This window comes from Chiloscyllium plagiosum, chromosome 2, assembly GCF_004010195.1.
Source record: "Chiloscyllium plagiosum isolate BGI_BamShark_2017 chromosome 2, ASM401019v2, whole genome shotgun sequence".
In the NCBI taxonomy this organism is placed as follows: domain Eukaryota; kingdom Metazoa; phylum Chordata; class Chondrichthyes; order Orectolobiformes; family Hemiscylliidae; genus Chiloscyllium; species Chiloscyllium plagiosum.
In genome coordinates this window covers 8164888-8191022 of record NC_057711.1, presented here as the reverse complement: position 1 = coordinate 8191022, position 26135 = coordinate 8164888, and the positions used below count along the sequence as shown (strand labels likewise).

General features: G+C 42.2%; 1 protein-coding gene across 4 annotated transcripts in view; it reads right to left on the bottom strand.

Annotated features, from left to right (window-relative positions):
* sh3rf1 (SH3 domain containing ring finger 1) overlaps window positions 1-26135 on the bottom strand; it is a 155302-nt gene that overhangs the window by 10862 nt on the left and 118305 nt on the right. For all 4 annotated transcript variants that reach the window (XM_043703587.1, XM_043703607.1, XM_043703578.1 and 1 more), the window contains exons 7-10: window positions 11452-11582; window positions 9608-9778; window positions 6343-6620; window positions 4998-5290 (exon numbers count right to left, since the gene is read on the bottom strand). In XM_043703587.1, coding sequence (XP_043559522.1) covers window positions 4998-5290; window positions 6343-6620; window positions 9608-9778; window positions 11452-11582 — 873 coding nt within the window. The remainder of the gene's footprint in view (window positions 1-4997; window positions 5291-6342; window positions 6621-9607; window positions 9779-11451; window positions 11583-26135) is intronic.

Sequence of the window (26135 nt, the reverse complement as noted above, 5' to 3'; positions counted from 1 at the left end):
GATTGTCATCTCAATTTCACTTTGCTGTCTGCCCCACAATCATGGACTTGCTCCCCCCTCATTAAAAATTTATCTATCCTAGCCTTGAACAAATTGAATAAGCCACCCTACACTCTTTTGAGGAAAAGAATTTGAAATAATAACGACTCATAGAAAAGAAAGTTCTCCTCACCTCCATCTTAATGAGGACTCGTCTTATTTTTCAAGTATGTCTCCTAGTTCGAACTTCTCCAAGTCCATTGCAGTATATCCCCCCAGGACCTTACATGTTTCAGTAAGATCACCTCCCATTCTCCTCCATGCTATGATAAAGGGTCCACCTGCTCACCTTCTCCTCATAAAATACCCATTCACTCCAGGGATTAGGCGACTGAACCTTGCCTGAACCACTCTTACAGCGATTATATTGTTTTTCAATTAAGGAGACCAAAACTGTGCACAGTATTCCAGCCTGGTCTCACCAACAGCTTGTATAGCTGCAATAAGCCTTCCTATTTTTACATTCCATTTCCCTCACCACAAATGCGACAACTCCACTTACCTTCCTAATTATTTATTTTACTGTAGTGGTAAAAGTAACTGGAAGATTATTCCAGAACCTCAAGCAAATGCCTGTTGAAAAATGTTCCAAATCCCTCCACAGCAGACGATGAAATCAATGAAAATCTGGAAAAGCTAATCCGAAGGTGACCAAGTAAGCCTTGTCCATTGTTGTCAAATTCCATCTTGCTCTCAATGTCCTTACTTTTATTTGCCTTCATGAGATTCCTGACCCAAAGCAATGTGATTGACTACAGTTGGGGATTGGCAATGAATGTTGGGTTAGCTGGTGATGCCCATATCCCATGAATTAATTTTTTAAAAATTGCATCAAAAGTTTCGCAGAAAATAACTAATTTCTTGTGCTCAACTAATTTAAGCAAGACAAAATCAAGCTGCATGAGGAATCTGGGTACGACGAGAAGCTGGCCACCTCCAATCAGACCCCACCACCAAGGATATATTTCCCTCCCCTATCAGCGTTCCAGAAAGACCACTCCCTCCGCGACTCCCTAGTCAGGTCCACACCCACCACCAACCCAACCTCCACTCCCGGCACCTTCCCCTGCAACCGCAAGAAATGCAAAACCTGCGCCCACACCTCCCCCTTACTTCCCTCCAAGGCCCCAAAGGATCCTTCCATATCTCTCACAAATTCACCTGCACCTCGGCACACATCATTCACTGCATCCACTGCACCCAATGTGGCCTCCTCTACATTGGAGAGACAGGCCGCCCACTTGCGGAACGTTTCAGAGAACACCTTTGGGACACCCGCACCAACCAACCCAACCGCCCTGTGGATGAACACTTTAACTCCCCGTCCCACTCCGCCAAGGACATGCAGGTCCTTGGACTCCTCCAACGCCAGACCATGGCAACACGACGCCTGGAGGAAGAGCACCTCATCTTCCACCTAGGAACCCTCTAACCACAAGGGATGAATGCAGATTTCTCCAGCTTCCTCATCTCAGTCCCAACCCTCAACACCGCCTTCTTGACCTGCAATCTTCTTCCCGACCTCTCTGCCCCCACACCCTCTCCGGCCTATCACCTTCACCTTAACCTCCTTCGACCTATCGCATTCCCAACGCCCCTCCCCCAAGTCCCTCCTCCCTACCTTTTATCTTAGCCTGCTTGGCACACCCTCCTCATTCCTGAAGAAGGGCTCATGCCCGAAACGTTGATTCTCCTGCTCCTTGGATGCTGCCTGACCTGCTGCGCTTTTCCAGCAACACATTTTTCAGCTCTGATCTCCAGCATCTGCAGTCCTCACTTTCTCCTGGTTTTATCGAAGCCCTATTATACCGAGCAGTGGGATACTCAGCAGTCGGATGAAACTGACTCACAAAGCTAATACATTAGGATCTTCATAAATTGAGTGAAAGAGGTTTGGCAGAAGAACTCGTTTTGGCAAAAAACATTGTTGGAGGTGCTCAAATGGTGTATTGATTATTGGACGCTAAAACACCTGTGGGGGAGGAAGGAGATTTAAAACTTTACTCCAACAAAGTAGAGTTGTGAAAGATTTTGGAAACGGTACTTAGTGCCATATTACTTGAGAATCAGCCAGCAAATCGGAGGCTTAACTTTACCATATTAGCTACTTATAGTTAACTTATAGGTTCTACTGCATACAATTTTGCCGGTAGTTCTGGCATGCTCTATGCTGATTTAGGTTCGGTGGTCACAGTAAAAATTTTAAAGCAAGAATTTTTATACCATTTGTTTCTTCGTTGAGTTAGAGTCACACAGTCCTACAGCACTTTGGTGCAAACTGATCAATGCAGACCAAAAACGTCCATCCACACTAACCCCATTTCCCTGCGCTTGGCTCATAACCTTCTCATCCTTTCCTAAATAGGTATGGGTCCAAATCCCTTTTAAATGTTGTTAATGTACCCACCTCAATAACTTCCACTGGCAGCTCATTCCATACTTGTAACAATTTTTTCCCCAAGAATCCCTCCAGTGTGGAAACAGGCCCTTCGGCCCAATGAGTCCACTCCGCCCCTCTGAAGTATAACCCACCCAGACCAATTCCCCTACCCTATATTTACCCCTGATTAATGCACTTAACATCTCTGAACACTATGGCCAATTTAGCGTGACCAAATTTACCTATCTGCACATCTTTGGACTGTGAGAGGAAACCGGAACACCCGGAAGATACCCCCGCAGACACGGGGAGAACATGCAAACGCCACACCACACACAGTTGCCCAAGGCACAAATCAGACTGGGTCCCTGGCGCTGTGAGGCAGCAGTGCTCATCACTGAGACACCGTGCCGCCTCCTCTGTGTAAAAAAAAGGTTGCCCCTCAGGTTCCCTTTTATTCTTTCCCCTCTAACCTTAAACTGATGCCCTCTCATCCTCGATTACCCAACCCCGGGAAAAAGAGTGAGTGCATTCACCCTATCCATGCCTCTCATGATCTAATACACTTCTCTAAGATGCCACCCCCTCAGTCTACTACCCTCTAAAGAGAAAAGTCCTAGCTTGTCCAGTCTCTCCCTATAACTCAGGCTATTTAGTCTTGGCAACATCCTTGTAAATTTCTTTGGCACTCTTTCCAGTTTAATCTTATTTTCCAGCATCTGGTACGTAACTTTAAATGTTATGATATTTCAACTGCTCGTCCACATATTATTTTTTATAAAGGCACTGAGGATTGCTCCCTCTACTGCCCTCCCAGGCAGTATATTGCTGATACCCTCTGGGTGAAAAAGATTTTCCTCAAATCTCGTAAAATCATACATTCCCTACAGAGTGGAAGCGGCTCCTTAGGCCCAACAAGTCCACACTAACCATCCGAAGGGTAACCCACCCAGACCCATTCCCCCTACCCTTTGTCTAACCTGATTAGTGCACCTAACCTACACATCCCTGAACACTACTGGCAATTTAGCATGGCCAATTCACTTAACCCATTATGTCTTTGGACTGTGGGAGGAAACCAGCACACACAGAGGAAACTCATGCAGACACGTGGAGAATGTTTCTGGAGTTTGCGCAGTCATGGAGTCCCTACAGAATGTAAACAGGCCATTTGGCCCAACAAGTCCATACCAACCCTCTCAAGAGTAACCCACCCAAACCCATTCCCCAACCCTACTACTGTACATTTACTCCTGACTAATGCACCCAACCTGGATGACCCTGAACACTATGGGCAATTTAGCATGGCCAATCCACCTGACCTGCACATCTTTGGACTGTGGGAGGAAACCCACGCAGACACAGGGAGAATGTCTGTGTGGAGTTTGCACAGTCACCCGAGGCAGGAATTGAACCCGGGTCTCTGATGCTGTGAGGAAGCAGTGCTAACCACTGAGCCACCGTGCCACCCCTCTAAATCTCATGCTTTTCACCTTAAAATTATGACTCTCATTATTGACCTTTTGACTGAAGGGAACAGCTGCTTCCTATCCACCCTGTTCTACGCCCTCAATTCCATACACCCTCGATCAGGTCTCCACTCGAAAGAAAACAATGCACACTCATCCAGCCTTTCTTCATGGGTGGAGTGATCCATCCCCAGGCAACATCCTGGTGAATATCCACTGCAAAAGATCCCCAAACTCCAGTGGCATCATATCCTTTCGGTAGGAAGGTGACCAGAACTGCACATAGTAGTCCAGCTCCACCCTGACCAAAGTTTTGGCACATATGTATTTACGTAGCACCTTCCACAACCCCAGGGATCTGAAAGTACTTTGGAACCAGTACAGCACTGACACCTTTTGAGGTGTAGTCACTGGTGATGCAGTTGAAATATCATAACATTCAAAGTTACATGCCAGGATTAGTGTAGATAGGTTAGCATGGACTCAATGGGTTGTATGACTATATGATTCTATGACTCTAAATGGATAGGATATGGTTGTCGATTGAAAACCTGAAGCACAGATCTTTGCTAAAGGACCCAGACTTCAGCATATTCTCTCACACAACCTTGCACGGTGCGCTCTGGTATAACAACAGTGGTGTCCCTCTGCAACCTCAAGCTATAGACAATCACGCTGTAGAAGAAATTGCTATACCAGTTCAGTAGAAAGTTCATGTTATCCAAACTGTGCTCACAATTCGTTCATTGCACTATAGTCAATTGACACTGACAAAACATGTGTTACACCAGAACGGCACTGTAATAATAACCAGGTTTTTGTATTTCAGGACATTTAAGTATTGGTCAGAACCAGCTTTTCTTTAAACGAGTGCACCTGGGATCACAGAACTCCCCCCAGTGAGAGGAAAGACGGGGCCAAGGTTGAACATCTCACCCAGAAGTTGAAAGCTCCGACAGTACAGCACTCCTTCAGTGCTGCATTGAAGTACCAATCTGGAGTTTTGTAGTACTCAAGTCTCCAAAGTGGGGATTTAACTCTAAACCTTCGAACAAAGATTTATGTGCCACTTTCAATAACAATTTTAAGAAAAAAAAAACCCCTCTCACCTTCTCTCTGCTCTCCTTGTCAAATTTATTAGCAGCTGAGGCTGTTGCAGATGGGATGGCTATGCCCAACGACTCCCCCTCCAGAGCGGTGGCACTGATGTTTGGAGGGGTTATAGCAGCAGTTGCCGAGGTCAGAGCGACAGTGGGCCTCGTTGCTGTGGGAGCAGCGACAACGGTGAAAGGAGTGACGACCTGCTGTGGAGCCGCTGTCGTGGCAGGGCTGGGGGAAGCTGGGCTGTGAGCCTGGATTGGAGTCACTGCTGCAGTCGGTCTCTCCTGGCCCTGGACAGCAGCTGTTGGTGAAATGAGATGTCACTGTAGTGATGTGACTGAACTACAAAGCAATAGGTGGGAAATGGTGGGGGAGAAATGTAATAAATGTGTTCAAAATGATGGAGAATTTTGATAGAGCAACTAAGCACAAACTGTTTCATTTGTAGGAGGGTAAGAAGACACTGATCAAAGGCAATTGTCAAAAGGCTAGTGAAAGATAAAGAGCATTTATTTTATGCAGTGTGTTATAATCTGGAATGCGTTGTCTGAAAGGACGGTCAAAGAATGCCCAACAGAGGACTGGATAGGTTTTGAAAAGAGAAAGTTGCAGGGCAGTGGAGAAAGAACAGAGGGACAGTATTGAAATTGTTACCCTACCAGACCTCCTTCCCAAGTTCAAATCGATGATAAAATTCCCAAGCAAAAACACAACAGGAAAAGTTCTTCTGGTCAGTATCCAGATCCACAGCATCATGCCAGTGAAGACAAAAGCAAATGATGACATCAAGAGAAACTACTGCTTTTAGTGTGTTTCAGGGGGCAGAATAAATGGGTACAGCATCCAGGGATGATGTTTACATGCAGAAACTTGTAAAATTCCAAACCATCTCCCACACAAAGCCAATAAGGCCGTCTGTTAATAACTGAGACTGCTAAGGTTTTAAAGGATGAGGAAATGAAAGTAGGGAGAAAGGAGAGGAAATGGAATTCAAATGGAGATCAGGCTTGATTCAACTGAGTGACAGAACAGGCCGAGGGGCCGAATGGTCACCGTCTGGTCCTAAGTTTTTAAACTCAACCTGCTATGGAAAAATATAACCAATTACAGAAATTTAGATTTAAAACAAAGGCAGGACGGCGCTAACGTTGCAACTGGGAAAGGTGAAGAGACAAGACGAAGTTGGTATCACAGAAAAAAAGATTGGATATTGCTCCTGGTTGAAACTATAAGTCAGTGGTGAAGGAAATGCAACAGTGAGAAAGTCAGAGAAGGTAACTCTTGCCTTGTGACCCACCAGAATAGTTTGAGTCACATGGATGAATAGCTGCAATAATACTGAGCTGGACTCACCCGTCCGAACAGCATTACGAGCTTGGTTAACTGTCATCTGACCCGTCATGTGCATCAGAACCTTGGCCTGTGGGTTGGTAGCCTGTACGTGTGCCCCTGATATGACTGCGGTGGGGACTGGCGGCGTCGGGCTGACTGGTCTGCTCAAATCCAGGCCGTTACTGGGAGCTTTGGGCTGGGGTGTCACCGCTGGCACGGGCACCACTGTGGTCACTCCTCGGCCAACTTGTGCCGTCACCACTACAGGCAACTTAGACTGCCCTGCTGCAGCTGGAGCCCTGCAAACAATTTAAAATAGCAAGATTGAAATAGCAATATGAATATGGGCAACAGAAAGAGAGGACACTACAGAAGGCGGGGGGGAGCGCGCGGTTGAGAGCGAGCATGAGAGAGAGAGAGAGAAAGAGAGAGAGAGAAAAAAAGAGAGAGAGAAAAAAAGAGAGAGAGAAAAAAAGATTTGAAGATGCCGGTGTTGGACTGGGGTGTATAAAGTTAAAAATCACACAACCCCAGGTTATAGTCCAACTGGTTTAATTGGAAGCACACTAGCTTTAGAAACGATGCTCCTTCATCAGATGATAGTGGAGGGCTCAATCCTAACACAGAATTTATAGCAGAATTTACAGTGTGATGTAAATTAAATTATACATTGAAAAATTGATGGTCTGAGAGAGAGAGAAAAAAAAGAGAGAAAAAAAGAGAGAAAAAAAGAGAGCGAGAGGGGAGAGAGAAAGGGAGAGAGAAAGGGAGAGAGAGAGAGAGCATTTGTGCTGGGGAGCAGGAGAAGGAGGGAAGAGATAGAGACAGAGAGAAGCAGTGTGAATGTTACAGGCACATGGCCTTCCATCAGGCTGATTAGGAAGCCTCTCTTTTCGCAAAAAAAAATTCTACAGACCCTTCTGCTGAACAGTTCTTTCTCAAGTCTAGTGTTAGTTGAGGCTGAGCTAATTTAAAAAGAGTTGTATTATTTAATTAGCAATGCAGTTGTGAGCTAATCTACCAATTAAGAAAATAAATTATCAAGCAACATGCCAGTGCTGCTACCCTGCCAGGATCACAAATTTACAAGGGGATGAGCAAGCTGTCCACGCTACACACACACAGCTTTATGTCTGTCGCACCACCTGATCTTCAGTGAGACAGAGCTCAAGTGGCCAGATGCATGTTACAGCGACCAAGATAAATGCAAGCCCCCTTTTTTTTAAAAAAAAAATCTGCTCCCCTCGTTTTCTGGATATATCAAAGTACAGCAGAAGGTCCATCTGCACGTTACACAAAGGTTCCCCACTGGGGTTAACGGGAATGTGTGAGGACAGGCAATGAGAGTGATGCCAAGATGACAAACAAAGAGACAAAGGGAGAGATGGCACAACTGCACAGAAAAAGGCTTTCAAGTGGCTTCTCAGAGAGGGAAGAATTTTCAGAAGGTAATGTAGTTTAAGAGGAATATTGTAAAAGGCAAGAAGTAGGAGAACAAGTCTCCAAAGTAGGAATAGGCTGGCAACACAGATTTATATGTCCATAAATTTGCAAGAAACTAAGTCAGGGATTTACTGAGAAATGTTGAAAAAATGACTCAATTTGTTAAAATTTTTCTCCTTGCATTTATCAATTTGCCGGAAATACATAAATACATACTTTCAAGTCAGAAATAACTTCTATTTTTCAAATCTAACGTAAAAACCCAGAAATTGAGGGAAATTTGAATACTTCATAATAATACATCAGCTATAGCCCTAGCCACATCTAAGCTCTGAGGATGAATTCCATCTTATGAATTCTTCATGGCAACATCTTCACCAAAGTCGACAAGTCAATCAATCAGTACATTTTCTTTACACAGCATAAAATGCTGTTTTCCTTTTACATTAGTATTTCTTGAAAATTGCTCTGATAAGTTCAAGTTCTTCAGCAATACCTGAAATCTGTATCAGCAAATGATTTGCTGAGATGGCCCAAAAAGAGCTTCAGACCAACATACAAAGACTCTCTTCTCGCCCCACTGACTCCAACCCTTAAATGCGATACCACAACCTAGGCAGGTTTTTATTATAATCCAGAACAATTTGCTTACTAATCCAACTCAAACTGGAGCAGATTTATTTGTGGGATGTTTTCTTCAACAAATTCATGTAACATCAAATTTAATTCACACTGTATCTTTACATAGTTACACATCCCATTGTGTATAATCTGACAAACAAAATCGATATAAAGTATAAGAGGATGAAACTAGGACAGATGGCCAACAGCTCAGACACGGAAGTTGGCTTTTAACTAATGTTTTCAGCGCTCATTCCACACACTCTGCGTGAAAACATTGTCCCTCAGGTCCTGGGAATTCACCTCCCATTCCAGTTGCTTTCCTAATCATTTTAGCAAGACACCCAGTTGCTTTAGGAACACCGAGTTCTGCAAATTCCCTCCTATTTAAATATAATACCGCTCTTCTATGCTTCACCCAAAAGTTCACATTTTTCTACATCGCGTGCCATCTGCCAATTTTTGCACACACAATGAACTGGTCTACATTGTTTTGTAAACTCTCTGCCTCCTTTTGAGAACTTACTTTTCTACCTGTCTTGGCTTTATTGACAAATTTGGCTAACACACATTCCAGTTATATTGATTGTTCTCAGAGTTGAGGACCCAGTGACTAATCCCTTAGCCCCTTTTGCCGAACAGAAAATGACCCATTTATCTCCACTATCTGTTCCTTGTTGGTTTACATTCCTATATCCATGCCAATATGTTACATCCTACACCATGTATCCTTATTTTGAGAAGCAACTTTTGATGTGACACTTATCAAATATCATTTGATATTTCAAGAGCAGCACACCTACAAATTCCCCTCTCCCCAGAGTACTACAGAACTCCACTGCATCTGTGAAACATAATGGCCCTTTCCCAGAGCCATGTTGGCTCTGTCTGATCACATCATGGTTTTCTAAGTAACCTATATGACTTGTTTAAAAATGGATTGACACTTTCCCCATCACAGACACTCCCTTTCTGCTTTCTGCCTCCCTCCTTTCTTAAGTAATGGTGGTATACTTAATATTTTCCAAACTGCTGGTACCTTTCCAGAACGGAAAGAATTTTCTAAGATTATGACCATCATATCTACTATCACTTTTTTCAAGATTCTAGGATGCAAGTCTGTGGAATATCAGTTCTTTAACATAACGACTACATTACAGAGGAGTACAGTGGTGCAATATAATACAGTATTCTGAAGTAGATTAGGGTCTGAATTACTGACCTTGTTACAGGAGCCATATAGTTCCCAGGAAAAACACCAATTTTGCCAGTATGCATAGATGTTCCCTTGAACCATCCATCTTGGCAGCGTTCAAGCACAAGAAATATCTCTCCCTTTCGCAATTCAAGCTCATCCTCTTTTCGGGGAGTGTACGGATATAAAGCAACATACCTACAGAAATAGGGAGATTATTAGCAAATTTGATCAGTAATATAAACATGCAAACTGACAAAACAATGGCTTAATCCAACCATGCATCATTTAACATTGAAATATGCAGAATATTGTTCACATTTAATCATCTCAAACTCATTTGGAGACATCTAGCTTCCTCAGGAATTCACGTACCCATGCATTATGTTTTGTATTAATGATGTGGTGGTCTTATGTGGGACTGGGGTGAACAAGGTCAGAAGTCACATGACACCAGGTTATAGTCCAACTGGTTTCTTTGAAATCACAAGCTTTCAAAGCACTGCTCTTTCATCAGGTGACAAGCTGACTTCACCTGACGAGCGAGCAGCGTTCCAAAAGCTTGTGATTGCAAATAAATCTGTTGGACTATAAAACTTGGTGTCTTGTGACTTCTGACCTTTTCTTAAGTAGACAACTCGAGCACAAGGAATGCAGTGCAAAGGCATCCTGACCAACAAACCTGCAGGTAAGCAATGGGGTGAAGAATTTGCTGAAATTAGCACATCATTAGAAAAATAAACCTGGAAGTGATCTGAAAGTATTCAGACAAAATAAACAACACCAAAAAGGATAGATATGGAAATCTTGCTCCCACTGATGGGAGAGTCCAAAGCTAAGGCCATATTCATGAGATAGTCAAAATTAAATTCAATTGGGAATTCACAGGAATCTTATTTACTTTGACTGGTTGGAAAGTGCTTGAGGCAAATAGCATAGATGTATTTCACAGGACTTAATTAAATGCACGAGGGAGAAATATACAGAAGTATTTGGTGAAATAAGAGTGAAATAAAATAGTTGGAATGACAAGACTCATATGGAACATAAAGATGAAGACAGTTCAGTGGGATAGATGGTCCACTGTTGAGTTGTAAATTCCATATTTCACTGGGGACTCCTGCCAATTCCACAACAAGAAATTGTTAGAGTTTAAAACAAGTGAAGAGTTCATTCAATGGAGTGTGTGCAATACCACAACACTGTTCGCTCAACATTATTTCATTGAAGCAACTCTTCCTGAGGTTTCTCTCTGCCTGTCTGGTGCTCTGTAATGACAAAGTAAACTACAAATCTTGTTATTAAGAGTGTCCATCTCACTTAGGAACCTTCAAAGCAACTTGCTCTGAAATTCCTGCTCACATTTTGACAGCTGTGAGAAATTACAGCAGAGCAGCGGAGACATCGGCAACATTCTGAATCAAAAGGAGAAAGTTTCCTGAAGAAGGGCTTATGCCCGAAACGTCGATTCTCCTGCTCCTCGGATGCTGCCTGACCTGCTGTGCTTTTCCAGCACCACACTCTCAACAACATTCTGGTTCAGCCAAACTACAACATTTGAAAGAAAAGTTCACTTGCCCCACTTTCCAATATTAATAGAACTTTTTAAAAAAAAGGATGCAAATCTGGGTCTTGGCCAAAAATTCATTGTAGGCTACACTCTGTCTGCACACATTAAAGTTCACTGAAATACATCCATTAGTTTTCAAGATTAAATATTTACAAATAAATTAACAAATGGGAGAAAACATCACCACCACCTTCTGTGGTGAAACTAAAAAGGGCTGCTATTTGGAAGTGCAAAGGCTAATTTCTCAACAGGAGCCAACCAGGAGGTTCAGGACATTGCTTTTAATATTCATTCATCTTACATATTTGGCCGCGCTTGAGGCCTTGAATGTGCCACCTGGTCTGCTGGTGCCAATGTTGGCCGTGGAGCACTAGATGCCGAGGTGGTTACGACAGCATTCGAAGGTGGTGGAGGCAGCGGTGGGTAATTCTCCTGCAGAAACACAAAGCGTCTGTTAGGCTTGGATATTGACACAGCAATCCAGGTCAGAAACAGATTACTGCAATATGCCAAGTTTTAAGCTCAACAAAAATCTTCTGTTCCTTATTTCAATACTGGAATATACTTCCTTCCACTCTCCCTCACATATGTAACTAGCCGTTCCTTGAATGCAATCACACTCTCCTTTTGAAAAAAAAACTTTTTGTGGTCGCACAATCAATGCGGAAACATGATTGGATTGGTTAGTTCTTATTTTGTACTTGCATCCAGTTTTGAAAACCTCATATTTGATGACCCTCACACCGCTTCCTGGTCCTTCTTTACACTTTCATCACTGAAGTGGGTGAAGAATATTTCTGTGGTTTTGTATGCATGTGTGTTTTGAAGAAGAAATGGAGACAATTTGGTCAGTTTTTACAGCCTGACAGGATAGAGCAGATTGAAAGTAGACCAGTTTGGCCTTTCTGCCAAACAAAGAAATTCCACAGCACAGGGTAATTATCTCATTTTATTTGTGCTATCTTGTTCTGCTTTTCCAAAACTGACCTAATTTTCTTTCTCTGGTCCCCCTTGGAAACTGTACGATCATGGGCAGTGAGGAAAGGAGAGCAGGGAATAGTGGGCAGAGGTTGCGGTGATTGTGTGTGCAATGCCAAGACAATGTAACACACGATAGGTTTCTACGTGCCTAGTCTCACACTGCATGTTCCAGCAACTCATTGAAAGGCAGTCAGCAGGAAAAAATAAGCTTGGTTTTCAAACAGTAATACTTCTCAGTGCAAGATACTCATGAACATTTAGAAAGCAGGTTAAACACTAACTAACATCTCAAGGACAACAAAATATTGTGGGCAACTGCAGGGATACCAGTTTGCTGCACTGCCTTCCAGAGCTTGGAGGTAGATTAGCTGCTTTTCACCCAGAACTGGAGCCTCGTATACAAACATTAAAGCAGAAGATTAAAAATAAAAATCCTTTGACTCATTTTCCTCCAAAAGAGACTCACATCCAATTTTAATGAGCCTGAGAACCATTGCTACACTGATCATTTAGGTCACATCCTACTGCTTAAAATCCTTAATGTTGCCAAGCTCTTAGCAAATGCAACAGCAGTTGTCAAGAATTGCACATTCGTATGCTAAACTTTCCAATGTATTAAATTTTTAAAGAGGGCTGAATTTTACATCAACGAAAAATGAATTACCAGCAAAGTATATTAGAGAGAATTAATGACATATTTTTCATTTATTCTTCCTGCCTCCCAAGGAAATCATGAGTGGAACCAACTCTCCATGTCCGCCACCCGTTCTCAGAGAGGTACAGCATGGAGACAGGCCCATCGAACCAACTTGTCCATGCCGACCAGATATCCTCAATTAATCTAGTCCCATTTGCTAGCATTTGGCCCATATCCCTTTAAACCCTTCCTGTTCAAATACCCACCTGATGTCTTTTAAATATTGTAATTGTAGCAGCCTCCACCACTTCCTCTGGCAGCTCATTCCATATATGCACCACCTTCTGTTTGAAAAAGTTGCCCCTTAAGTCCCTTTTAAATTTTTCCCCTCTCACCAAACCTTTCCCCCTCACCTTAAACCTATGCCCTCTAGTTCTGGACTCCCCTACCCCAGGGAAAAGACCTCTATTTACCCTATCCATGCTCTTTACAATTTTATAAACCTCTATTAGGTCACTCCTTAGCCTCCAACGCTCCAGGGAAAACAGCCCCAGCTTATTCAGCCTCTCCCTATAGCTCAAACCCGCAAATATCACTGTTAATCTTTTCTTGTTTGTTCTAGATTTCCTAGCTAAGGGAGTATACCACCACGGTACCTGAACAATCTGCTCATTTGAAGGTAGCCCATTGTTCAGTTTCTGTTTCTCATACCAATTTCTAAATCCAGTCAATCTGCCTAGCTCTTATCTTGCCCCAGCCTATTCAGCCTCTCTTGGTAGCTCAAGCCCTCCAACCCTGGTAACATCCTTGTCAATCTTTTCTGAACCCTTTCAAGTTTCACAACATCCTTTTGATAGGAAGGAGACCAGAATTGAGCGCAATATTCCAACAGTGGCATAACCAATGTCCTCTACAGCTGCAACACAATCTCCCAACTCCCATACTCAACGCAATGACCAATGAATGCAAGCATATCAAATGCCTTCTTCACCATCCTATCTATCTGTGACTCTACTTTCAAGGAACTATGATCCTGAACAAGGTCTCTTTGTTCAGTAACATTCCCCAGGATCTTACCATTAAATGTATAAGACTGGCCCTGATTTGCTTTTCCAAAATGCAACAACTCACATTGATCTGAATTAAACTCCATCTGCCACTCCTCAGCCCACTGGCCCATCTGATCAAGATCCTGTTTTAATCAGAGGTAACCTTCTTGGCTGTCCACTACACCTCCAATTTTGATGTCATGTGAAAATTTACTAACCATGCCTCCTACATTTACATCCAAATCATTTACATAAATAATGAAAAGGCAGTGGATCCAACACAGATCCTTATGGCACAATATTGGTCACAGGCCTCCAGTCTGAAAAGCAACCCTCCACCACCTTCTACCTTTGAGCCAGTTCTGTACCAAATAGCTAGTTCGCCCTCTATTCCATGTGATCTAAACTTGCTAACCAGTCTCTCATGAATAACACAGCTGAATGCCTTACTGATAGGTCACATCCACTGCTCTGCTCTCATCAATTCCCTTTCTTACTTCTTCAAAAAAAAACTCAATCAAGTTCATGAGACATGATTTCCCATGCACAAAACCATGTTGACTAACCCTAATCTGTCACGGTCTCTCCAAATACATGTAAATCCTGCCCCTCAGGATTCCCTCCAACAACTTGCCCACCACTCATGCCAGGCTCACTGTTCCAAAGTTCCCTGGCTTTTCCTTACAACCTTTCTTAAACAGTGGCACAACATTAGCCAACCTCTAGTCTTCTGGCTGTGGCTTTCAATGACACAAGAATTTCAGCAACGGGTCCAATAATCTCTTTCCTAGCTTCCCACAGAATTCTAAGGTGCACCCTGGTCAGGCCCCAGGGATTTATGCACCTTTATGTGTTTTAAGACATCCAGCACCACCTTCTCTGTAATACGGACAGTTTTCAAGTTGTTGCTATTTATTTCGCCACAATCTCCAACTTCCATGTCCTTCTGCACAGTAAATACTGATGCAGAATACTTGCTTAGTATCTCCCCCATCTCCTGCAGTTCCACACAAGGTAGCCTTGCTGATTTTTAAGAGGCCCTAATCTCTCCCTAGTTACCCTTTTGTCCTTAATGTATTTGTAGAAGCCAGTTAGATTCTCCTTGACCCTATTATGAGCAGGGAGGTTACGTCAGAACTACCTGAAAATGGGACAAGTTTGACCATAGCTACAGCCCTACATACAGTTATGGTCGCCACATGATAGGAAGGATGAAATCACTCTACAGAGGGTAATGAGAAAGCCCATAAGGATGTTGCCAGGAATAGAGAACTTTAGATAATCAGGAGGACTGGGTCGGCTGGGATTGCTTCCTTTGAAAGCGGAGGGAATACTAAATAGGTCTATCAAATTTTGGCACGTAATTATGAGTGGGTGAAAAGGACCTATTTGCCTGAGTAGAGAGCAATCAATAAAATAATTCATGTTAACTAATTTCAAGTAATGGATTGTTTTACAAAATGGATGGTGGGAACATTGGAGGGGAAAGAAGTGAAAAGGAAAGCTTAGAGATCATAGGTGGTTGGGTTTTGCAACGCACTAATTGAAAGGATGATGGGAACTGAAACTGTAAAAGATTGCAGACCAAAACATGAAAATTCCATAAAATCAGATGGTTCCCTTGCACCAGCACAGACAGAATGAGCCAAACAGACTCCATCTAGAGAGGAAAACAAGTTGTCAGAAGTAGATAGGTTGAGTTAGCAGGCAAACATCTGTCAGATGGAGTATACTGCGCAAAGTTGTGCACATGTTGTCTTGTCAGGAAGAACAGAAAAGCATGCTGTTTAAACAAAAAAAGAGATTGGTACAGAGGATCTGGATCCCCTGTAACATGGGTCACAGAAAGTTAGGGTGCAGGTACAGGAAGTGGCTAGTAAAACAAATGAAAGGTTGTCGATTATTTTAAGGGGAATGGAATATAAAAGTTGTGATGCTTTGCTACTGTTGTACAGAGCATTGATGAGACCACTTAAGAATAGATATAACTGCATTAAAAGTAAATCACAAAAGGTTAATTCACCTCAACCCTGCGATAAAGGACTTATTTCTTCTAAGTCTTCTCTGCACTAAGGCCTTGAAATACTTCTAAAGATCTGTTGCCCAGAGTTGAACAACATACTCCAGCTGAGATCTAGCAGTGATTTCAAAGGTTTTGCAGAACTTTATTCACACAGGAATACAGTACAAAAGTAGGAAAGTCAAGGATCCCATAAGTTTTTCTTGTTAAACAGTCTTCTCAATTTGGCCTGGCACCTTCAAAGATTTGTGTACATATTCACCAACGTCTTTCCTTTCATCCACCTTTGACCAGTACCAGTTCGTTCATAATGCTTCTTACCAAAATGGATCACATCACACTATTGTGTTAAATTTGCATGACGATATCACCAGTCTACATTGTTCTGTAGTCTATTGCTACCCACTAATTGCAAGGATTGCACCATCCGTAAACTTTGAAACTATGCCCCGTATATCCAAGGGAACATTCCTCATCATTGTACTGGATATTCCAGTGTGACCCCTGGGCATGCCCACTGTAAACTGCCCTTGGTCACACGTACACTCTGCTTTGTCCGAGCAATTTTTTCATCCATTGTCCCAACCTTTTAAGTTTTGTGGTTCTTATCTTGGCTGATAAATATATTAATTAGTACATAACTACATGTCTTTTTGAAGTCAACAGTACAGATCACCCACACACTTTCATTAACTTGGTCTTTTACTCCAAAGAATTTAGATTAGATTAGATTATTTACAGTGTGGAAACAGGCCCTTCGGCCCAACAAGTCCACACTGACCCGCCGAAGCGCAACCCACCCATACATTTACCCCTTCACCTAACACTATGGGCAATTTAGCATAGCCAATTCACCTGACCTGCACATCTTTGGACTATGGGAGGAAACCGGAGCACCCAGAGGAAACCCACGCAGACACGGGGAGAATGTGTGAACTCCACACAGAGAGTCGCCTGAGGCAGGAATTGAACCCGGGTCTCTGGCGCTGTGAGGCAACCTAAGTTGGAAAAACTGAATTTTGCTTTAACAAATCCGTGCTACTAAATTAAGATTGTTCCAGGCTGTTGCCGCTTGTCCATCACCAAGATTAAAGTCAAAAAGTGTGGTGCTGGAAAAACACAGCCAGTTACGCATCATCCGTGGAACAGGAGAGTTGACATTTCGAGCGTAAGCTCTTCATCAGCTCATGCTTGAAGCGTTGACTCTCCTGCTCCTCAGATGCTGCCTGCCCTGCTTTGGTTTTCCAGCACCATACGCCTTGACTCGGATCTCCAGAATGTGCAGACCTCACTTTCGCCCACCATCAAGATTAAGCTGAGTGGCCACAGTGGTCAGGCTTATCCTTCTCTTTTTAAGTAACATTTATAAACAGGAGTGGAATTGGACTCTCACTTTGGTTAAATTGGAGAGGAGAGACAAGCTCCCTTCCTTGAAGGACACCAGCAAGCCAGTTGGATTTTTAAACAATAATTACTTTAACTAATACCTGAAGAAGGGCTTACGCCTGAAACGTTGATTCTCCTGCTACTTGGATGCTGCCTGACCTGCTGCGCTTTTCCAGCAACACATTTTTCACCTCCTTTAACTAATACCTACCAACTTTTTATTTAATAAAGTCAATTCACATTCTCAAACTATTTAACCTCTTTCTATTTACCTAATCTTCAAGAACTGCAGATATTAGAAATCTGAAACAAGAAATGAAAGAGGATCGGTGGAGCAGAAACATTCATTCGGTTTTCTCTGCACAGATACCAGCAATTTCTCACTTGGTTTTTGGAACACAATTCCACTAAGTTTTAATGTGGACAAAATGTGTTGAAAGTGTAACCTATTAGACTGTCAGTTCAGTCAATGAATTGTGAAAGTAAAAATGAGAAACATATGACCTTTAAGCTAATATACTACTGTGTGGAAATGTGCAATTGTCCTACAGTCAAGTTCATCATTACAGAGATTCCAGATTTACTTAGTCATCCCAGTTGCTAATCTAAGTATTATTAACATGAGTAAAAATGTAACCCAATGCAACAAAACATTTGGCCTTCAAGTGTAACCTAATGCACACCCTAATTCAAATGTTCCACACCCAAGAGACAAGGATGAAACCTATCCATTCACCACCTGGCAGCAGGCTTTGATACGCAGCACAATGAAAGCCATGACACACTGATCACAATGACTGGCCTATCATTGTCCTTTTCAATGCCTTCATTAACATGCAGGAGGCTTTGAAGTTATACCATCATGAGGGTCAGCAATCAGACCTGAATAATAGTGACTCATGAATAGCTGTAATCCTTTGTTATGCCACTTTGTCTACATGAATGAAGCTCTTTTAATAAGAATAGTTCAGTTATAGTTGCTGATTAATGTAACCACTTGCTGATTAAGAACAGATTTCCCTCACCACTCCAGCTCTGTACACTGACACTCCTGGGAAATCTGACACACTAATATAAATGTGTGCGCATACACCACCAAATTACCTTGCAGGAAGCATGAAGCCAGGCATGAATGTGTCAACTGTAACCTTTTAAACATTGCAAAGAATTCAAATTACAAAGATATGAAATTAACAGGTACGAAAAGACCAACTGGGTCCATTAGCCTGCCCCAGATTGCTATAGTTGGAGCATCACAGCTAAATACTACTTTCTCTTCCACCCACACAGCTCCCCACTGCCACTCAATCTCCTGGGAGTTGAGAAAGGCAGGGAAATATCTCTCCAACTTCCCCAGGCAATCAAACCATCCAGGAGAAAACACAAGTTTTCTCTATTTTTGTGCCAGCAAAGTAAAAAGCTACGTGATGGACATAATATTTTATATAGAGTCTCTGCTTTCTGCATTACTCACAGCAATAGAAATCAAAGCAAACATATCAATTGATATATACATTTGATGAAGCAGGTATTCTGCACTCACTGACATTTACCTAAAAAAAACTTTAAAGGGTGGTATTAGAAATCTTCCTCAAACTCGCATTAGATTAGATTAGATTACTTTACAGTGTGGAAACAGGCCCTTCGGCCCAACAAGTCCAAACCGACCCGCCGAAGCGCAAACCACCCATACCCCTACATTTACCCCTTACCTAACACTACGGACAATTTAACATGGACAATTCACCTAACCTGCACATCTTTGGACTGTGGGAGGAAACCGGAGCACCCGGAGGAAACCCACGCAGACACGGGGAGAATGTGCAAACTCCACACAGTCAGTTGCCTGAGGCGGGAATTGAACCCGGGTCTCTGGCGCTGCGAGGCAGCAGTGCTAACCACTGTGCCACCGTGCCGCCCACGGTGTTCTCAGTCTGGATACCCACACTATCCTTGTATTGAAAAAGGCCACAGAAGCCCCTAACTCCAATTACCCAGCATTTCTGCACTGTCAACGTGCCTTGTAAAATGTTTGCTTGAGAAAGCAATGTTAAAGACAGAAGTATGTGATGCTGGGACAATCTCCAAAATGGCAAGTTCCTTCAGGAGAGAAATCCGTGTAAATCAATAAGTTGTCACTTTGTTAAAGAATCAGTTGGAATGTGCTTAGCATTCACTGGTGACAATCATTCAGCAATAATGTTTTTTAACTGCTGGCTGCCAACATTACCCAATGCCAGTGTTGATTCTTCACACCATGAGATGTCTGACAACAAAGAACCTGCTGCTCCAGACTGTGCAATCTCTGAATTCTAGTCACTTAAACTTGCTGTGCAAGTCTGCTGGGTCAGGGAATACAGCACAGTCTTAATGTACATGTATATTGGACATGGATGAATTACCAGCTCATGATGACTGTAGTTTGCCATCCTTGACATAACCCCGATGATTCTGTAACACCTAGTCTTTAATTATTGGTCAATGTGAAGCTTCGTATAAATTCAAAACCATTTAACTCTTGCAGTTGATGTTGCATTTGTGAAATCTAAAATTTATTTGTTGCGCATCTCAAACTGTCCTTGAAGATCAGGTACAAATGACAGATTTCCTCACCTATTGGACAACAGTGCACCAGATGTGTTCTTATGACAATGTCACCATTAGGCTAGTTCTTTTTTAAGTTCCAGATTTTTATTTCACTTTCACCACCTATCATGGCTGAATTCAAGTCCACCAACACCTAGGGCTCTGGCTTACTTGTTCACCGGTGTTAGCCCTATAACAATGTCTGCCCTATCACTTTTTAATAAAATCAGAATGATACAGCACGGGAGGCAGCCATTTGACATATTCTGCCTCTTTGGTGGAGCTTCCCTGCACTTTCTGCATTGTCTTGTCATTTATTTTCCTCAAATAATTCATCCAACTCCCTTTTTAAAGTTAATTACAATATGTCAGACAGCCCAAGCACTGCAGCAAGACGAGACGACAGCTCATCATCATCATCCTCCCCAGGGCAATTTAGGGGAGGTAATGCATTGTGATAATGTCACTGGACTAGTAATCCAGAAACCCAGTACAATCCTTTGGGGACATGGCTTCAAATCCTACCATGACAGAGAATGAAATTTAAACTGAAGGTTAATCTGGAATAAGAAATGCTGGTCTAATCACCATTAACTGTCACAAATAAACATCTGGTTCGCTGAAGTCCTTTAGAGAAGGAAATGTGCCATGCTCACCTGGTCTGGCCTATACGTGACTTCTGCAAGGTTGTTGACTCTTAACTACCCCATGGGTACTTAGAGACAATCAATAAATGCTTCATTTTGCTGGTGACATCCATATCCCATTAACAAAAAAAAATTCATAGAATAAAATTCCTACAGTGAGGAAGGATGCCATTTAGCCCATCAAGCTCACACAGATCATCCTAACCTCATTCCACCCAGACTCCACCCCCCCCACCCAAAACCAAAATCTCTGTAACCCTGCATTTTCCACATCCAATCCATCTAACCTGCACATCTTTGGACTATGGGAGGAAACGGGGGGGGGCGGGCAATGTGCAAACTCCACACAGTCGCCTCAGGGTGGAATTGAACCCCGGCCCCTGGCACTGTGAGACAGCAGTGCTAACCACTGTGCCACCGTGCCATGTCCAGATCACAACACGATGCTGTGTAAAGAAATGTTTTCTCATGCCGTCTCTACTCTGTTTGCCAAATCATCTGCACATTTAGGGAATCCAATGGAAGTTGAAAAGGAGGAGGGAGAGGAGTGGTTGAAAAAATATTCAGGGCAACATTACCACCAAGGACCCCATCACAATTCCTCACCCGTACTTTGCCATGAATTACCATGCAAAAACATAGGAGGTCAGATGGAAGCAAAAAAGGACTGAGGTCTTTCAAATGATAAGTCAAGCTAATACTTCTGCCTTTTGTCTTTATTGCTGTGAACATGAAGAATTTCTGATTCTTTATATGTGATTCAAATATAGTGTACAAAAGCAAACCCTGGAAATTCCTACATTACAATTGACACAAAGTTCAGGAACATAGTCACTGAGACAAAGTATTATTTTGGCACTTCAAACACATTTGCAAAAGCAATTTAAATTAAATCTTGCCTTCTCAACAATTCCCAGGAGCAGTGACAAGTCTGTCACTTCAAACACTGTCATATTTCTCCCACTTCAGTTGTTGCAATGCTTCAGTCCTATTTACCCACAGACACTATGACAATCAACTAGTCAGAAGGCTTCAATTTAATACCTTTTCACAATGATATATGTTTAAACCTGACAGAGCTCGGAATACTTGCTGTCTAATTAGGTTACCCTTTAATCAGGCATTGCTTGTTAAAAACACCTGGGTGTCTTGCTGATCAGCTGACTGCAGCTTATCATTAGAAAGCTGGAGCATTAACTGTGAACACAGGATGTAATCTAGTTAAATATTTATCCTACCTCTTCAGTGAGTGCTGGCAGCTGGTGGCTGGTTCACATGACTCTCCACTCTGCCCACTCCAAAGGCAGTTCATGCTTAGCTGAATCTTTCAGTCAACCGTAACTTAAATTCATGCCAAAACTCAAAAATTTTACTTTAGAAAGAAGTATGAAATAAACTAATTAGGACCTCATTTGAGGTGAGATTCATCAGCATATCTTAAGGCAGAGGAAATAGAAGGCTGTAGAAACAGTAAAAGGCAGAGGTGAGAGGAAAAAAAATCAAGGGCAAAGGATATAATGAGTACAATGATAAGAAGTGTATAAAACTAAAGCAAGGAATCAGATTAAGAAAGTGACTAGCAGCAATGATCCGAAATGGGTTTCTTACAGGTGAAGTGCTGAGAAGTATAATGCATGCACTTCTTGGAATCAGTGCACTTGCAATTGGTGTCATCCCATCCCTAAAGGCAATGAAAAGTTGAAGCAGGAAAGAGAAAAATCAGATGGATCAGGTAAGGTCAGGAATGGGAAATTTGAAACCTAGCGAATAAAGTCATTGATGCACTACTAATTGCAGAAAAGGTGCATTCCAACAGACCTGAAATAAAGTCTACTTGGCATAACATAGATGTAACAAGGATCCACGTGAAGTCACACAGTTCTAAACAGTGGATGCCAGTGAGCAGAGCTGAAGGAGAATCGATCCATTGTTCATCTCATGTTATATGACCAAGTGTATCGTGCCAAACCCTCCCTTATTTCCAAAAGGACTTGCCTGCTCTGACACCTACTCTCTTTTCATTAGTACAAGATATATCACAATTGGCCATTCAGAAAGTGTCCAAGGGGTTCCCTGAGAACCCAAGATATCCAACCAGCCTCATCATTACTCAAGGCTGGAGCACCTGCAACTCTGTGGAGTAGAAAATCCCAAAGATTCACAACTCCACAGTGGAAGACAAATCACAGATTAGGTGGTCTCTTTATTGAAGAAGATAAGGAATAGGAGGAATGCGCCATTTGGCACCTCCAACCTGTGTCACCATTCAGTAAGATTTTGGCTGATCGGATTGTGGCCTTCGCTCCACTTTTCTTTCTAACTCCCAAACACACTCACTGTCATCAATTGTAACTGAAATCTTCTTCAGCTGTTATTTTAGATTTGATTTCTACTCCCAATGTAACTTCTTTCCTTGGCCTAACTGTTGGAACAGCATCCAAACTGATCATTGGACATTTGGAATCTTCTGGCCTGAATACTGACTCCAATAATTTCCAATCTTAACTTTAGCTCTGATTTTTTTTTTGATGGGATTTTGGTGACTGTACATTGGTCTCCAGAGTCAGTTTGTTCAGCTCCTATGTATGACCAACTCTGCTATTCACATATTTTCTGCCTCATTTATTTAGTTTCTCTCAATATCCTTTATCCCATCATTTCAGGTGATATCATGTTAGTCATTTTAGCATTACCTTGACTCATGAAGCAATTTTGTTTTTTTGTACACATTCATGAAATTCCTTCCATCTCCCATTTGTCTTAATTGTTACTTATAGGTTATATTTTCTAGTTGAGGGGACGAAATTTGCAGGAATTTGGAGACCACATCTGTGCAGCTTTGTGCAGTTTTGGTATATACACTTTGAAAAGTTTGTCCTTCTTCTGGATGCAGTACAGCCCACATTCATTAGATTGGTCCCAGCGATAAGGGGGGGTTGTCCAATGATGTAAAAAGGTTCAATTACCATAGCTTCAGACCACAAGCTACTCGCTCATGAAAGACATGCGACTGGTGACGAGTTTAAACTGGGGTCACCACATCTCAGGCAAAGGTGAGATTGACACCTTCATGGTAACCTTAGTCAGCCAGTGCCTGATTTGAACTTGTGCTGTCGGTGTCACTTTGCATCATAAACCAGGGTTAACGTTTTGAGTCCATTGTCCTTCACGTTTTACCTCAGATGCTGCCTGATCTGCTGCGCATCACCAGAATCTCTGTTTGTTTCATATTTCCAGGATCCGCAGTTCTTAAAAATAAAGACAAAGAACTGCAGATCCTGGAATCTTAAAAATAAAGATTCTGAAGTGATTTGATAGGGTCACTGCTAAGAGTTTGTTTCTGTTGATCAGATAATCTAAATTGCTGGGACACATTCTCAGGATAAGGGAGTAATCATTTCCAACTGAGACAAAGAGGAATTATTTCACAAGTTGTGGATCTTGGAAATTCTCTACTCCACAAAGTTGCAGATGCTTCAACCTTGGATATATTCATGGCTGGGATGGATGGGTATTTTGGGTTCTCAGGGAACAGGGATATGGGGAGCTGGCAGGAAAGTGGAGTTGAAGCTCAACATAAGCTGCAAAGGTGGAGGAGGATCAATTTCCTACTCCTGCTATATATTGTGTTATAGCTACATTGTTAACTCATCTGCCTGACCTGCTGAGTGTTTCCAACATTTTAGTTTTGTTTCTTCAGGATTAGGATTAAAATTATAAGAGATTCCGTTTAAAATGACTGAACTTGTATGCGACATGGTGGCTCAATGGTTAGTACTGCTGCTTCACAGCGCCAGAGACCCGGAGTTCACTTCTCACCTTGGGTGACAGTCTATATGAATTTTGCACATTCTCCCCAAGTCTATATGATGCTCCAGTTTCCTTCCATAGTCCAAAGATGTGCAGGTTAGGTCAACTGGCAATGCAAAATTGCCCATGATGTCCAGGGATGTGCAGGCTATGTGGATAGGCCACAGTAAATGCAGGGTTATGGGGATAAGGCAGGGAGCTGGGTCTGGATGGGAAGCTCTTCAGAGGGTTAGTGCAAACATTATGGGCCCAATGGCCTTTTCCCAACACTGTAGAGATTATATGACAGTGCTGAATATAGTCATGCAAATGAATCATGAGAAATACCATCTACAGACAGAAACAAGGACAGAGGTAAGGAGAACGGTGAGACAACATAAAATAAGCTTTTGCCAGTAATGCGAGCAGAAATAGAAGCGGTTTGTATAAATCAATCATGAAAATCAATTAGCTAAGCCGAGACCACAAAAAGTAACATTATCAGACTATTATGGTAGAGAAGGAAATAGCAGTTGCTTAATGAATACATTGCTTCAATGTCTGCACAGATTGAATGAAATCTTCAAAAGGCATAAGGACGAGAAGTGAAACAGGAACTGATAAATGCACACATTAATAAGGAAATGACTATTAATGGGTACAAAGCATTAACTTTTGATGTCCTGTACCATAGAGTACAGAAGTAAAAACAGCCGAGAGACAAGGAAGAACACTTAGGTTTATTACATGATAGCTATTGGTTTCTCACAGCCAGAATGTGGGAAATGCAACAGCACTTAACACAGCAAGGTCCATTAACAGCCACAATCATGACTAGATAACTTATCTATATCTCAAGATAAGGTGAATGGCAGGTGTCTTTTCCGTCAGGTTGGGGATTTCAAGACTAGACGACATATTTTTAATGCGAGTGGTGAAAGATTTAATAGGACACCGTCGCAAGTTTTTTTTTATGGAGAGTGGGTCGTGTGTGGAGTGAGCTTCCAGATGAAGTGGTGGTTGTGGGTACAATTACAATAATTAAAAGACATTTCGATAAGTACATGAATAGGAAAGATTTGGAGGGATATGAGCCAAGTACAGGCAGGTGAGACAAGTTTAGTTTGGGATTATGGTTAGCATGGACTGGGTGGACTGAAAGGTCTATTTCTATGCCTTATGCTTTACGACTCTATAGCATCTCTGATCATGTAGCAACACTTATAAAATCATGAGAGGCAGAGATAAGGTGAATAGCCAAGGTCTTTTCCTCAGAGTAGAGAATATGGATTTAAAGTGAGAGGAGAAACACTTAAAAATGACCTGAGGGTCAACTTTTTCACGCTGAGAGTGATATGTATATGGGACGAGCTGCCAGACGAAGTGGTAGGGATTTAAAAGACATTTGATAGGAAAAGACTAGAGGGATATGGGCCAAATGCAGGCAAATGGGGCTAGTTCAGTTTCGGAAAGCTGATTGGCCTGGACGAGTTGGGTCGAAGGGCCTGTTTCCATGCTCTTGGCCTCTATGACTCAATAACAGGTTGGATGGAAGGCTTTTTTTTCCTCCTCTTGTCCTCCCCTCACACAAGAAATAGACAATGCTTCACCAAGAGGTTACTGAAACAGAGACTGTCACATCATCCAAACGAAAACCACCCAAGTATTTAAGAAAATAGATTATGGTTTTTGTCAGGTTTTCCAATATCCTTCTATCAGTCTGCCAAACCCACATTTTCATGTATTCCTTCCCAAGGCTGGATAGCATGTGCTACGTAGGAGAAAAGTCTGAACAGTTTCCACATTTGTTGTTTCAGATGAATCATCAGTATCACTTTACAGGAAAAGGTCACCAACTCAGATTCTGGAGTGAGCTAATACTACCAATAC